The following is a 12,691-nucleotide window of genomic DNA, read 5'->3' as shown; positions in this document are numbered from 1 at the left end:
GGCGACCCTACTGAGCTGAGAGACTCCTTGAATAGGAGGCAACAGGAGCTGGACACCGAGATGAGGAGCCTTCGGAGAAAGATCGTCACGGCGTCTGGGGGGCACATTATCGATGAAGAATTCAACTACGAGTCATCCTTCACACGAGAAATCTTGTTTGAAGGACTCCCGGCTAACTTTAAAGAACATCATATGACCCCTTATGAGGGCACCTCAGACCCCAAGTACCACTTGGATGCCTTCAACGACTTAATGAAGTTGAGCGGGATCAATAGCAGAGCAAGATGTCACTGCTTCGATGTCACACTGAAAGGGCTTGCATACAAATGGTTCAAGAGACTGAGGCCGGGAACCATCAGGTCATGGCAACAATTTTCCGACGAGTTTCTCCAACAACATCATGTCGTACGCGATTACACCATGCCGGGCACTAGCCTTGCTAACATAAATCAAGGTGAAGGCAGCTAAAGTGGAATGTCTAACCAGGGGAGAACTCAAGATGGCAATCATAGCTGGAGTGCACCCCAGCAGTAAGCTTTGGGATAATATGCTCAAAAGGGAGGTCACCAACTTAGACGACTTCTACGAAAGAGCACAAAATTACATCCGTGTTGAGGATGGCCATGAGAACCTAATGGAAGGAAAGCTCGAATCCCACAGCAAGCCTTCGGCCCATGATGATTCGAATAGTGCAAAAAAAGAAGAGGGTGTATGAGGGGCCGAGAGATGACCACCAGAGAAGGTCCAAACACGGGAGCGACCCCAGGCAAGCATCTTACACCTTCTATACAAACCTGACCGACACCAGAGAACATATCTACCTCACGAATGAAGGCCAAGTTCCCTTTAAGAGACCCCCACCAATGAGGAAAGATCGGTCCAAAAGGGACCTTAGCAAATACTACCAATACCACAAGGACATTGGCCATACCACAGCAGAGTGCACCCGTTTGAAGGTAGAAATTGAAGAGCTCATACGCATGGGGCTCCTAGGCAGATATGTCAGAAGGGAAAATCAGATACCGGAGGATGGACAGGCGTCACCTTGGGCCCGAGAAAAAGCCCTGGAGGTACAAGGAGAAGTGAGAACGCTCTTCGGAGGCTCGAGGTTTGGAGGAGAGTCCAGGAAGGGTCGAGACAGGTATGCTAGAGAAGTCAGACATAGTCCACCATCGTATGTCATGAGCCTAGAGCAACGACCCCCAAAAAGTTTTAAGGGAGAAAATGACTCAGTCACTTTCACGGAGGAGGATGCACGAGGGGTGCACTTCCCCCACAATGATCCCTTGGTGTTGGCAGTCCAATTGGAAAACATGAGGGTGCATCAGGTCCTCATAGATAGTGGACATCTTGTATCGCCCCGCCTTGGACAAGATAGGTTTGGGCATCAGACACTTGAGACCCTGCCATTCCTCCCTGTACGGATTCACAGGGGACTCGATACAACCTTTAGGGGTAATCGAATTGGCCCTCACCATGGGAGAACAACCCAGACAAACTACCATCATGGAAAACTTCATTGTGGTAGATTGTGCTTTAGCTTTCTACGAGGTATTGGGGAGACCATCCCTAAGAGAATTGAAAGCGATAACTTCAGTATATCATCTAGCTGAAAAATTTCCAAATCCTGGGGGAATAACGAGTATGAAGGGGGAACAGAAAGAAGTGAGGGAGTGTTATAACACCTCCCTCTGCACGTCTGTAAAACCACAAGAACCGATGGCGATGGTAGCACAAGATGGCACAAACCCCCAAGAACTGAACCCCCGTGTCACGAAGGAGCTAGGGTCTGAACTTGTGGATGAGTTAGAAGAGATCGTTGTAATGGAAGAGCCACTACGAAAGTTGAAGGTGCGAAAAAACCTTCAAGATGACACAAAGGAGAAATTGGTGAAGTTCCTGAAGGATAATCTCGATGTGTTCGCTTGGAGTCACGAAGACATGGTGGGGATAGATCCTTCCATCATGTGCCAACATTTAAATATCGACCCCGAGGCAAGGCCAGTCAGAAAGAAAAGATGAGTGCTCGACTCAAAAAGATATGTAGCCTTGAAGGAGGAGGTTGACAAATTGAAGGCGAATGGGTTTATCCGCAAAGCTTTCTATCCCGTATGGGTGTCGAACCTCATACTAGTCCCAAAACCCAATGGAAAATGTAGGACCTGTGTGGAATTCTCTAACCTCAATAAGGCTTGTCCTAAGGATAGCTTTCCGCTCCTAAGAATTGATCAACTGGTGGACGCAACAACCGGACATGAGTTACTTAGCTTCATGAGTGCTTACTCTGGATACAACCAGATACTCATGAACCCAGCTGACAAAGAATATAATTCATTCATAATGGATAAAGGGCTCTACTGCTACAAAGTGATGCCTTTTGGATTGAAGAATGCAGTTGCCACCTATCAGAGATTGGTGAACAAGATGTTCGCTAACCAGATAGGAAGGAACTTGGAGGTATACGTTGACGACATGTTGATGAAGACCAAAAATTCCAAATAACTCAACGAGGACATAAGTGAGATGTTCGACACACTTCGAAGATACCGAATGAAGCTGAATCCACTCAAGTGCGCCTTCGGGGTCTCTTTGGGAAAGTTCTTGGGTTTCATGGTCAACTTCAGAGGTATTGAAGCTAACCATGACAAAATAAAAGCCCTAGTGGAAATGAATCCGCCTAGGAGCAAAAAAGAGGTGCAATGTCTAACGGGACAGGTAGCAGCCCTCAACAAATTCATTTCAAGGTCTACGAACAAGTGCCTCCTCTTTTTCAACATCCTAAAAGGGAACAAAAAGTTCGCTTGGGATGGAGATTGCGATGACGCTTTTACAAAGTTGAAGGAACACCTAGGGAAGTCACCCTTGTTGGCTAAACCTGAAAAGGACAAAAGGCTATACTTATACTTTGCGGTATCTGAGCATGCCATAAGCACTGCTCTGGTTAAGGGAGAGAATAAGCATCAACAACCCGTGTACTACCTCAGTAAATGGTTGGTAGACACAAAAACTCGATACCCAGAGATAGAGAAGTTAGCATACGCCTTAGTCGTGGCCTCAAGAAAGTTAAGGCCCTACTTCCACGCCCATGTGATCGAGGTACTCACTGATAACCCCTTGAGGTAGGTCTTGCACAAACCTGAAACCTCGGGGAGACTAATGAAATGGTCGATTGAGTTAAGTCAATTCGACATCACGTATACCCCAAGGACCTCCATCAATGGGCAAGTGCTCGCAGACTTCATAGTGGAGTTCGCCTATCGACCAAATGAAGAAGGAGATATAGGAGAGGGTAAGTCGATCGATAAAGAAGAGGAAAGGAAGTTTGAGGAGTGGAGCCTTCATGTGGATGGAGCATCCAACAGAGGGGGAGCTGGAGTAGGTGTTGTGATGACTGGACCCGGAGGACACAAGATGTATTGTGCAATACAATTTGGGTTTAAAGCCTCGAACAACGAGGCAGAGTACGAAGTTCTCCTAGCTGGATTGAGGTTGGCCCAGGGGCTAAAGGTAACACATTTGCACATTTTTAACGACTCACAGTTAGTGGTATTCCAGGTGAAGGGCGAGTATCAGGCAAGGGGACCTAAGATGGCCGCATACTTAAAGAGGGTAAAAGGCTATTTGGAGCAATTGGGGGGCTATAGCATAGAGAAAATCCCAAGAGAGAGGAATACCCATGTCGATGCCCTCACAAAGCTGGCTTCCACAAAGGATGGAGATATCCTTGAGTCTGTGCCGGTGGAGTACTTATCCAGGCCAAGCATCATTGAAACAGAGGTTCATATGATCAACACCCCAAAGAATCGTGGGCCAACCCAATTATGAACTACCTAAGGGATGGAGCTCTACCAATAGATAAGAGAGGCTCGGAGGCTGGTGTATAAAGTTGCTCGATACACCTTAGTAGACGAAGTCTTGTACAAGAGAGGATTTTCTGTGTTGCTCCTGCGGTGTGTTGATGAAGAGGAGGCAATGAAAGTTTTGTATGAAATACATGAGGGTGAATGTGGCAACCATGCGAGTGGGCCATCCACAGCCAAGAAAGCCAAGAGGCAAGGATACTACTGGCCCTCTATGGAGAAGGATGCTAGTGACTTTGTGAGAAAGTGTGACAAATGTCAGAGACACGCAAACTACTCCCAAAAGCCCCCAAATGAGCTAACTAGCCTGACCAGCCCTTGGCCTTTTGCTATTTGGAGAATAGACCTGATCGGCGCCTTTCCTGCAGGTAGGGGTGGAGCAAAATACGCAGTCGTAGTGGTAGATTACTTCATCAAGTGGGTTGAAGTAGAACCTCTAATAAAAATAACGGCCAAGCAGATCACCACCTTTGTCAACAAATCCATTGTCTGCAGTTATGGAGTGCCCTACCAAATCATTTCTGACAACAACACACAATTCGAGGGGGAAACATTCGAGGAGTATTGTAAGGAGAAAGGAATAAGGAGAAGCTTCTCAGCTGTTGTGCATCCACACACCAATGGCCAGGTAGAGGCCATTAACAAAGTCCTCAAGAAGAACCTAAAAACGAAGCTAGAAAATTTGAAGGGAACCTAGGTTGAGGAGCTAACTAATATGCTTTGGGCATATAGGACCACACCGTGCGCAACCACTGGGGAGATCCCTTTTGCCTTAGCATATGGATGTCAGACTGTTCTCCCAGTTGAAATGAAGATTAACTCATTTAGGATACAAGCATACGAGGACCAAGTCAACCATGTGGCAATGGCCAAAAACTTAGATATGTTAGAAGAAAGAAGGGAAAGGGCACAAATAAGAGTGCCGGTATACCAGCAACGTGCAACGAGGTACTACAACTCAAGGGTGCGAGAAAGAATGTTCAGGGTACGAGGCTTGGTGCTAAGAAAAGTACTCCCCAACACGCGAGACCCGGGGGCGGGGGTACTAGGGGCGAACTGGGAAGGACCCTACCAAGTCGCCCAATGCATACCGCCGAACACTTATAAACTAGCATGCACAGATGACACCGTGATACCCCGAGCATGGAATGAAGAACACCTCAAGAAATACTACCAGTAAGACTTCCATATCTGATGCAAAGAATATATGTATTTAGCTTATTGTATGTTATGCTAACTTCAGTAGATAAGAATCAAATAGGTTACCCAGATAACCTCACAAGTAGATGTACCTGTTTCATATATGTTTTTGTAATCTGCCTATTATGAATGAAAGTGTTCGCCACTTCACATGCCACATTTCTTCTCTAGGCAAACATCCACCAAAGTGCTTGATGGAATAAATTTCACCAAGCACTTGGGGGGCAGGACAGGTGGTACGCATATATGCAAAAAAGAATAAACTCGGCAAGCTGTCTCTTATATTCAAAAGGATTAGCTACCCTTATGAATATCAAGAGAACAGTAAAATAAAGAAATTTTTGTAAAAAAGATGACCTCCAACCAAAAGCTGACACCCCTGTAGGGGGTGAGGCTATAAGGAAGGCATCTCTCAATAAGTCTATAACGACCACTAAGCCGGCTAGCCAAAAAGGGTCCTAAAAAGACCCTTGTAAAAATAGAACTATGCATAATGACGAGAAGGACACTTCTCGCAAGAAATAACAAGCACGCGTAAAGAATATAAAAGGATACCAGGAGCCCAAGGGGTTAACATGTCCTTACAAGTACAGTCAAGGTGCACCAAAAAGACTATCATCATCAAACCAAGGAAGAGATACGGAATTCATCAAAAAATAATAAGAGGGACTTACCAAAGTCCCTTAAGTTTGATAATAAAAAAAGAATGACAAAGGCTAGAAAGGCCAATGCATCCTCATAGTCGATATAAAAAACAAATAAGGACATACAAATCAAGAGTTCCACATGCCATTAAATATTTACGAGGAGTTCAAAAAAAAAAAGGAAAACAATATGGAGGATTACACGGCAACAACATATACACATGCAAATAAGCCTTGAAGAGGGATCTACAGATTTCCACCCTAACTTTTCCACTCAGAGATTTTCCCAGTTGCATAATCTCCAAAAGGAGACAGATCGACATCAGGGTTGGTTCTCCATACGACATGCAACGTGTGCTCAATTCTGCTGTTCTTGGCATTTACAAGTTCGGTCTCAAGTGCAGTAATTTTCTCATTTAGAGTATGGATGGTATCTTCAAGCCTAGTGTTGGAATGAGAGGTTGAAGCAGCCTTGGCTAATGCAGCAACTCTCTAGAAAACTGCCTCAGCAAGTTGACCCTCCAATTCGCAGACCCGTATGGACAAACCATCCTTTTCTGCCTCGGCCATCGAGACATTTTTCATTGCCCCCTCGAGCTCGAGTTGTAGTCGTCGTGTGGATGTAGAGCTCGAGGAGACAAGCCGGTGACCCAGGATAGAAGCCTAAGTAAGGACTAAGAAATAAAATAAAACATCAAGGTTCAAGCGATATCAAAACCAAAAAACATATATTGAGTGTTTTAACAAATACCTACATGGAGGCTCGCATGTAAGCCTCACCCAACTCGGCGTCGAGAATGTCGTGCATAGATCCTCACTTGCCTTCAGGAATGTTGCCCATGTAATAGTTCATGGCTTCCTCATACTGGCTTACCATAGGATGGCCTCCAGAAGCGAAAGCATAAGCTTGGTGGGGGAAGCACATGTGCCCATCGAGGCATGCTTAGACAGGAAAGAAGACCAAGAAGGTCCCGATCTGTCTGCAGATGCACAGGGGGCAGATGAACGCAAAGTCACCTCTTTAGGCAGAGAGGCACTCGAAGATGCCCACCTCAAGTGCCCCCCCGAGGGTGGAAGGGCCTCACCAAAAGAAAGGAATGACAAAGTTCCTCTTCGGGAAGGAAGGGGGGAGCATGGGTGCTGAAAGCAGACTTGCCCCCAGGCATCGATGGTGGAACCTAAGAAGTAACACCATTGGTGTGTCCGTCGTTAGCCATATCCCTAGCCCCACTGGCCAAGGACCGTAAACATGAGTAATTCTTAGACTCCACCTCCTCTTCCGTGTCCATATGGTCACCCGACGGGTAGACGTAATTTTTATCAGCTGCCTCATCATAACTATCTTCACCACCACCATATATCCATGGAATGGTAGATTTGGATGAGACAGAGTGTGATGCCCCACGTCACTATGGCTGCTTTCTGGAATGACGACTGGCCCTACAAAATAACACGAGTCTTTTCAGCGTGCTTTGTCCTCACTCACATGCTTCCTAGGAAAACTTCCCAGGAGGTCACCCATCCCTAGATTACCCCAGGTCAAGCATGCTTAACTTTGGAGTTCTCAAGTGATGGGCTACTGAAAAGAAGATGCATCTTGTTGATATAGGTAGTACCCATCAATCCATTTAAGCCCTCTTCAACTGTGTAGTCCCATACCTACACAGTCTTAGAATCATCACACTTGACCTTCCCCAAGCGGTGTGGGATTGCACAGCTTACCTGGTCTTTCCCCTTACGGATCACGGGATTCTGACTGTCACACAGAGCATAAGGAAACAACTTGTTATGGAGATATTAGCTTGTATGCATAAAGATTGCCCTCTGTAAAAAGGCCAAAGGTCTGTTTGCGGAAGACCGGTACCTCCAGGATCTGCGCCACTCGATCGTGGGCCGATGATTTCAACATAGGGTTGACTACCCCTTCGAGACCTGCAGTCAAGAAAAAAGAAACAACCATAGTTAGATAAACCAGAAAAAGGAGGGGTAAAAGAGAAATTTCTTATATACAAACTCAAGGTGGGAATGAGCTTACTTGACGTGTTGAAGCGCTTATATTGGGTGGACACGTTGGGGGTGAAAAAGAAGTCACTCTTCCACGAGCCTTTATTAGAAATGGAGCCTTCCACAAGGGGATACCCGGTCAAGGCCACGACTTTCTGGAGCTAATAGAAGTCAGGGGCAGTAGGGTTCTCCCTATGGGTATAGAGGTGATGGACCTCACTCATGGAAGGCCCTCTAGAATGCACTTGTTTTTATAATATGTATAAACAACTGAGCACCACCCAAGAGTTGGCAGACAGTTGAAGGGGCGCCAGCTCAAAGTAGTTTAGTACCTTGACAAAAAAGGGGTGGAGCGGCAAGACTCCACCAGATTTGATTATGGAGTCGCTGAAAGCAAAAAGCCTCTCGGGTAGCTCAGTGGCACGGTCCTCGCGAATTGGAAATATGAACTTGATGTCCGGTGATAGCTGGTGGGCCTTCATCATGTTGGCATGCTTAACACGGGTAAGAGTGGACCTTATATCCATGTTTTCAGAATTTTCGAAAGTCCTCCTCGGCATGTCAGGTATCTGGACAGAGACTGAAAATTTGTGAGCGACATACTTCCTCAACCCCCTAGAAGTTCCTCTATGCGTCTTATGTCTACCTGCTCTCTGCTTGACCCTATAACGTGAGACCAGGGACAGGTGAGGAAGAGTGGGGGAAATCATAGAAAGAAACTCAGGTTCAAGGGGTTCATAATCAGCGTCCCCCCTAGACAGGACCCTATAGCTTGAGGATTCGTCACAAAAAAAGAAAAAGGTTTGGGTTGCAGTTTTCCTCTAGGCAGGATATTTTAGCTATACAATCTTGAAGGGTTGATTTTAGTTGGGAGATGTATGTTTCATGCCATGGGGAGAAACCTAAACCTTCACCACTAGTAATAGATTTGAGTTCATTCTCAAGGCCACACGCCTTCTGCCTAAGGTAGGGCAATCTCTGTAGGTAGAGCCTTCGCACACCCCCATGGTTAGGGGGTTTGCAAACGTCAGCCTCAAAGTCGGAGGATGACAACTCGATAAATTCAATACTAGATGGACCTTCAGAACGCTGCCTAAACGCCATGGACCAGCTAACACTCAATGACGTATGTGCGTAAAGACAACCCTATATCTACAACATAAATACGAGGGGAATAAGAAAATGACCCTTTCATATTTGCTTGATGGGTCGTAAAAAAAAATCTTTAAGGAACGAATACATTTCAACCAGTGACCTAACCCCCATATAGAAGATAAAGGAAACATGTGTATCATCAGAGGAAGAAGGTATACCTGGGGTGTGTGTATGGATCTGCAGATATGTGAGGACAGACTTTTGGGTGCATAAAGAAGGGCTGAGAGACAAGCGGGAGCGGATCCTTAGCAGCAAGAGAATGCCTAGCACCACTACAATGCAAACCTAGTATGAGAAGAAATAAGCAACAAATATATATATATAATAGTGAATGAATGAAAAGGAGTTAAAATCACCTCAAAAACGCCTCTGCAGAGATTAAAACCTTGGAGCTCCCAAATATATATATTGAAGGAAAGACCACTAATCAAGATAGGTGTTGGTGTGAAGAAGTGGGTTCAAGACCTGGGGTATTTATAAGGAAAATCAAGATTTTCTAGCCATTGGATTAAATTTGGATTGATGGTGGAGATCATGAGCCTTGGTAATCTTGGGATCCGCTATGGGGAATGATTGGCCCTCATCACATCTAAAGGTCAAATTAGGATCACAACCAAAATTGGGTGGTTTTTGTGTTTCTTTATGAATTACAATGAAACACACCACCAAGGTCAATTTTGTGTTTCCTCATTTATTTTATGATATCATTCAAAAGGTGAGTCTTTTGTGCCCTTTCAAGGAACACGAAGCATAAACGACGTTCATCTCACGCGAAGGATATATGAAAGAGTCTACGAACACACTTAAAAGAATGTTCATAGACTCGGGGGCAAGTGTGAATACGGGAAATTTTCCCAAGAAAAACATCACATTATGGGCCACGAAGTTTGGCCTTGCCAAACTTAGGGGCCAACAAAATGTTACAAGAAGATGGGTGCACAATGCCCTCACATAGCGAGGCTCGACGTGCCTACGCGAGGTTGACGTGCCCAAGGGTCAAGATGCATTCACATGGATAAGGGGCCTCGATGCAAATGACTTATGGCCACCTCCATGAAAAGGGAGCCTCGAATAGCAAGGCCCTATATGCCTTGACACCGAAGGTTTTCCAGGGCACCTGAGACATACATCCACCCCCATGCAAAGGGAGATCGCATAGAGAGGCCCTATATGCCTTGATGCCGAAGGTTGTCGAGGGCACCCAAGATGTATGCCCACCTTCATGCAAAGGGAGCCTCGCCTAGCGAGGCCCTATATGCCTTGATGTTGAAGGTTGTGAAGGGCACCCGAGATGTACGCCCACCTTCGTGCAAAGGGAGCCTCGCCTAGAAAGGCCCTATATGCCTTGACGTCGAAGGTTGTCGAGAGCACCCGAGACGTATGCCCACCTCCGAGCAAAGGGAGCCTCGCATAGCGAGGCCCTATACGACTTGATGCCGAGAGCTGCTGAGAGAAACTGAGTCTCACAACTGCCTCTGCGCGAGGGTCTCATGCCAGAAGGCCTCTCGTTTAGCGAGGCCCTTGTGAGGCATCCTGTGCAAGTCGCAATCCTCAGCCTAGCATCCACACAAGACACCTTGTCTTGGCTAAAGCACTCCATCCCTTAGTGAAGAGACTCTACTTCCCTTCCTAAAGTAGGCGCCACCAGTGAGGCACAATAGGTCAAGACAATTGAATATGTCATTCACGATAACTCACAAGCTTTCCCACACTTAGCAAAATACAAGGAAGCTTGGAGAAAAGATGTATCTTGGAAATGTAAGAAAGACCATTAGATACGAGGCACACATATGGGTATGGGATGTACGACCCTGAGGGATGTAGAGTTGTGGCTCTGACATCATTTCCCGACAAGTACTGGTGGTACGACCTAGTGTAAGGAGTGGGCATGACCTGCACACCTCTGACCATGTACCCACAACTGACACCACGATCCTCTGCTCCTCTATACCATGCACCACTACTTGGACAAAGTACAAACGTACTATCTTGTCCTTTAGGACCACATTGTATCAAAGGCCATTAGAGCCCATCTATAAATAGGTTTCAACCCCTCAAATGAAGGGGTTGAAAAAATCATGTAACACCATACTATTCTAAGAGCAATACACAAGTTTTCTTCTATTGTTCACTTGCAATTTTTCTCTAAATTTCTACAAGTTCTTTGGAGTTCAGAACTCCCTAATTAAGTCATTGCATTTTCCATCCATATATATTGATGATTTTCTACCATCAACACTCATCATGTTTAATGGTTCAAGTTATTGACTGCAGATTTAATCAGAGGGTATGTATCCAAGGCAGTTATTGAGACCTGGTAGTGGTTATGTCGAGGCTGGGAATTACAGCCAGGGTTTGAGTTCTTCACCTGCCCCTTAGAATTTCTAGCAGGTGTTTACAGATATGCAATTAAGATTGTAGAGGCAAGAGAAAGAGATTAGGTGTTTGAAACAGCGGTTGGTTCTGTCAGGAAACACCACTTTTTTTGCTATGACAGGAGTGGCACCAATATTGGCTCAGCCTAGGGTTGAGAACAGATGGGAATGTCTTTGTGGAAGATTCCATGAATATTACCCCCCCCCCCCCCCCCCAGTCTTTGAGGGAGGCCTAGATCCATTCAGAGCTCTTTAAGAAGAACCACGATCAATAAATTTAAGTTAACTTCCAAGTTTTATGACCCGGTTAAAACCAGGAACTTATTTTGAAAACTTGGTTCGTGCTAACTTTTATCCATATCCCGAGCTCTTTAAGAAGAACCACGATCAACAAATTTAAGTTAACTTCTAAGTTTTATGACCCGGTTAAAACCAGGAACTTATTTTGAAAACTTAGTTTGTGCTAACTTTTATCCATATCCCGAGCTCTTTAAGAAGAACCACGATCAATAAATTTAAGTTAACTTCTAAGTTTTATGACCCGGTTAAAACCAGGAACTTATTTTGAAAACTTAGTTCGTGCTAACTTTTATCCATATCCCGAGCTCTTTAAGAAGAACCACGATCAACAAATTTAAGTTAACTTCTAAGTTTTATGACCCGGTTAAAACCAGGAACTTATTTTGAAAACTTAGTTCGTGCTAACTTTTATCCATATCCCGAGCTCTTTAAGAAGAACCACGATCAACAAATTTAAGTTAACTTCTAAGTTTTATGACCCGGTTAAAACCAAGAACTTATTTTGAAAACTTAGTTCGTGCTAACTTTTATCCATATCCCGAGCTCTTTAAGAAGAACCACGATCAATAAATTTAAGTTAACTTCTAAGTTTTATGACCCGGTTAAAACCAGGAACTTATTTTGAAAACTTAGTTTGTGTTAACTTTTATCCATAGATAGGAGTCAATATCTAAGTCGTTAAGGAGACCTGGTTATATCCAGGTACCATATGCCCCCCAAGTAACTGGGAAAGGGTCTTTCGTGGTTACTTTAAAATCACACTTGCAAATTAAAAGAAACACTTGATTTTTATTTATACATAGAAAGTGGCCTTCCAGGCCTTACAAGTGGATCATTGATAGTATTTCTTTAAGTGGATGTCATTCCAAGTCCGCGGGATCGCTCCTCCATCAAGTCGAGCTAACTTATAAGTTCCCTCCTTGATGACTTCGATGACCTGGTATGGTCCTTCCCAGTTTGGTCCCAAAACCCCATCTTTGGGATCTTTTCCGGCCAGGAAAACTCTCCTTAGGACCAAATCGCCAACGTTAAAGGCACGTTTTTTGACCTTAGTGTTGAAGTAGCGAGTGATCTTTTGCTGATAATGGGCGAGCTCGAGTTGCGAATCCTCCCGCCTTTCATCAACTAGGTCTAGGGAATGGCATAGGAGTTC

General features: G+C 44.9%; 1 protein-coding gene across 1 annotated transcript; it reads left to right on the top strand.

The window, feature by feature from the left end:
- Positions 1–1,506: 1,506 nt before the first annotated feature.
- Positions 1,507–4,557, top strand: LOC133817028 (uncharacterized). The gene is made up of 4 exons (XM_062249415.1): positions 1,507–1,944; positions 2,299–2,415; positions 3,556–3,777; positions 3,856–4,557. Exons 1-4 carry the CDS (start codon positions 1,507–1,509, stop codon positions 4,555–4,557), a joined length of 1,479 nt encoding a protein of 492 aa, XP_062105399.1.
- The last annotated feature ends 8,134 nt before the right edge of the window (positions 4,558–12,691 follow it).

Source organism: Humulus lupulus, chromosome 1 (genome assembly GCF_963169125.1).
Source record: "Humulus lupulus chromosome 1, drHumLupu1.1, whole genome shotgun sequence".
Taxonomy (NCBI): Eukaryota; Viridiplantae; Streptophyta; class Magnoliopsida; order Rosales; family Cannabaceae; genus Humulus; species Humulus lupulus.
The sequence above is the reverse complement of the archived record's forward strand: the minus strand, read 5'-3'. Positions and strand labels throughout refer to the sequence as shown.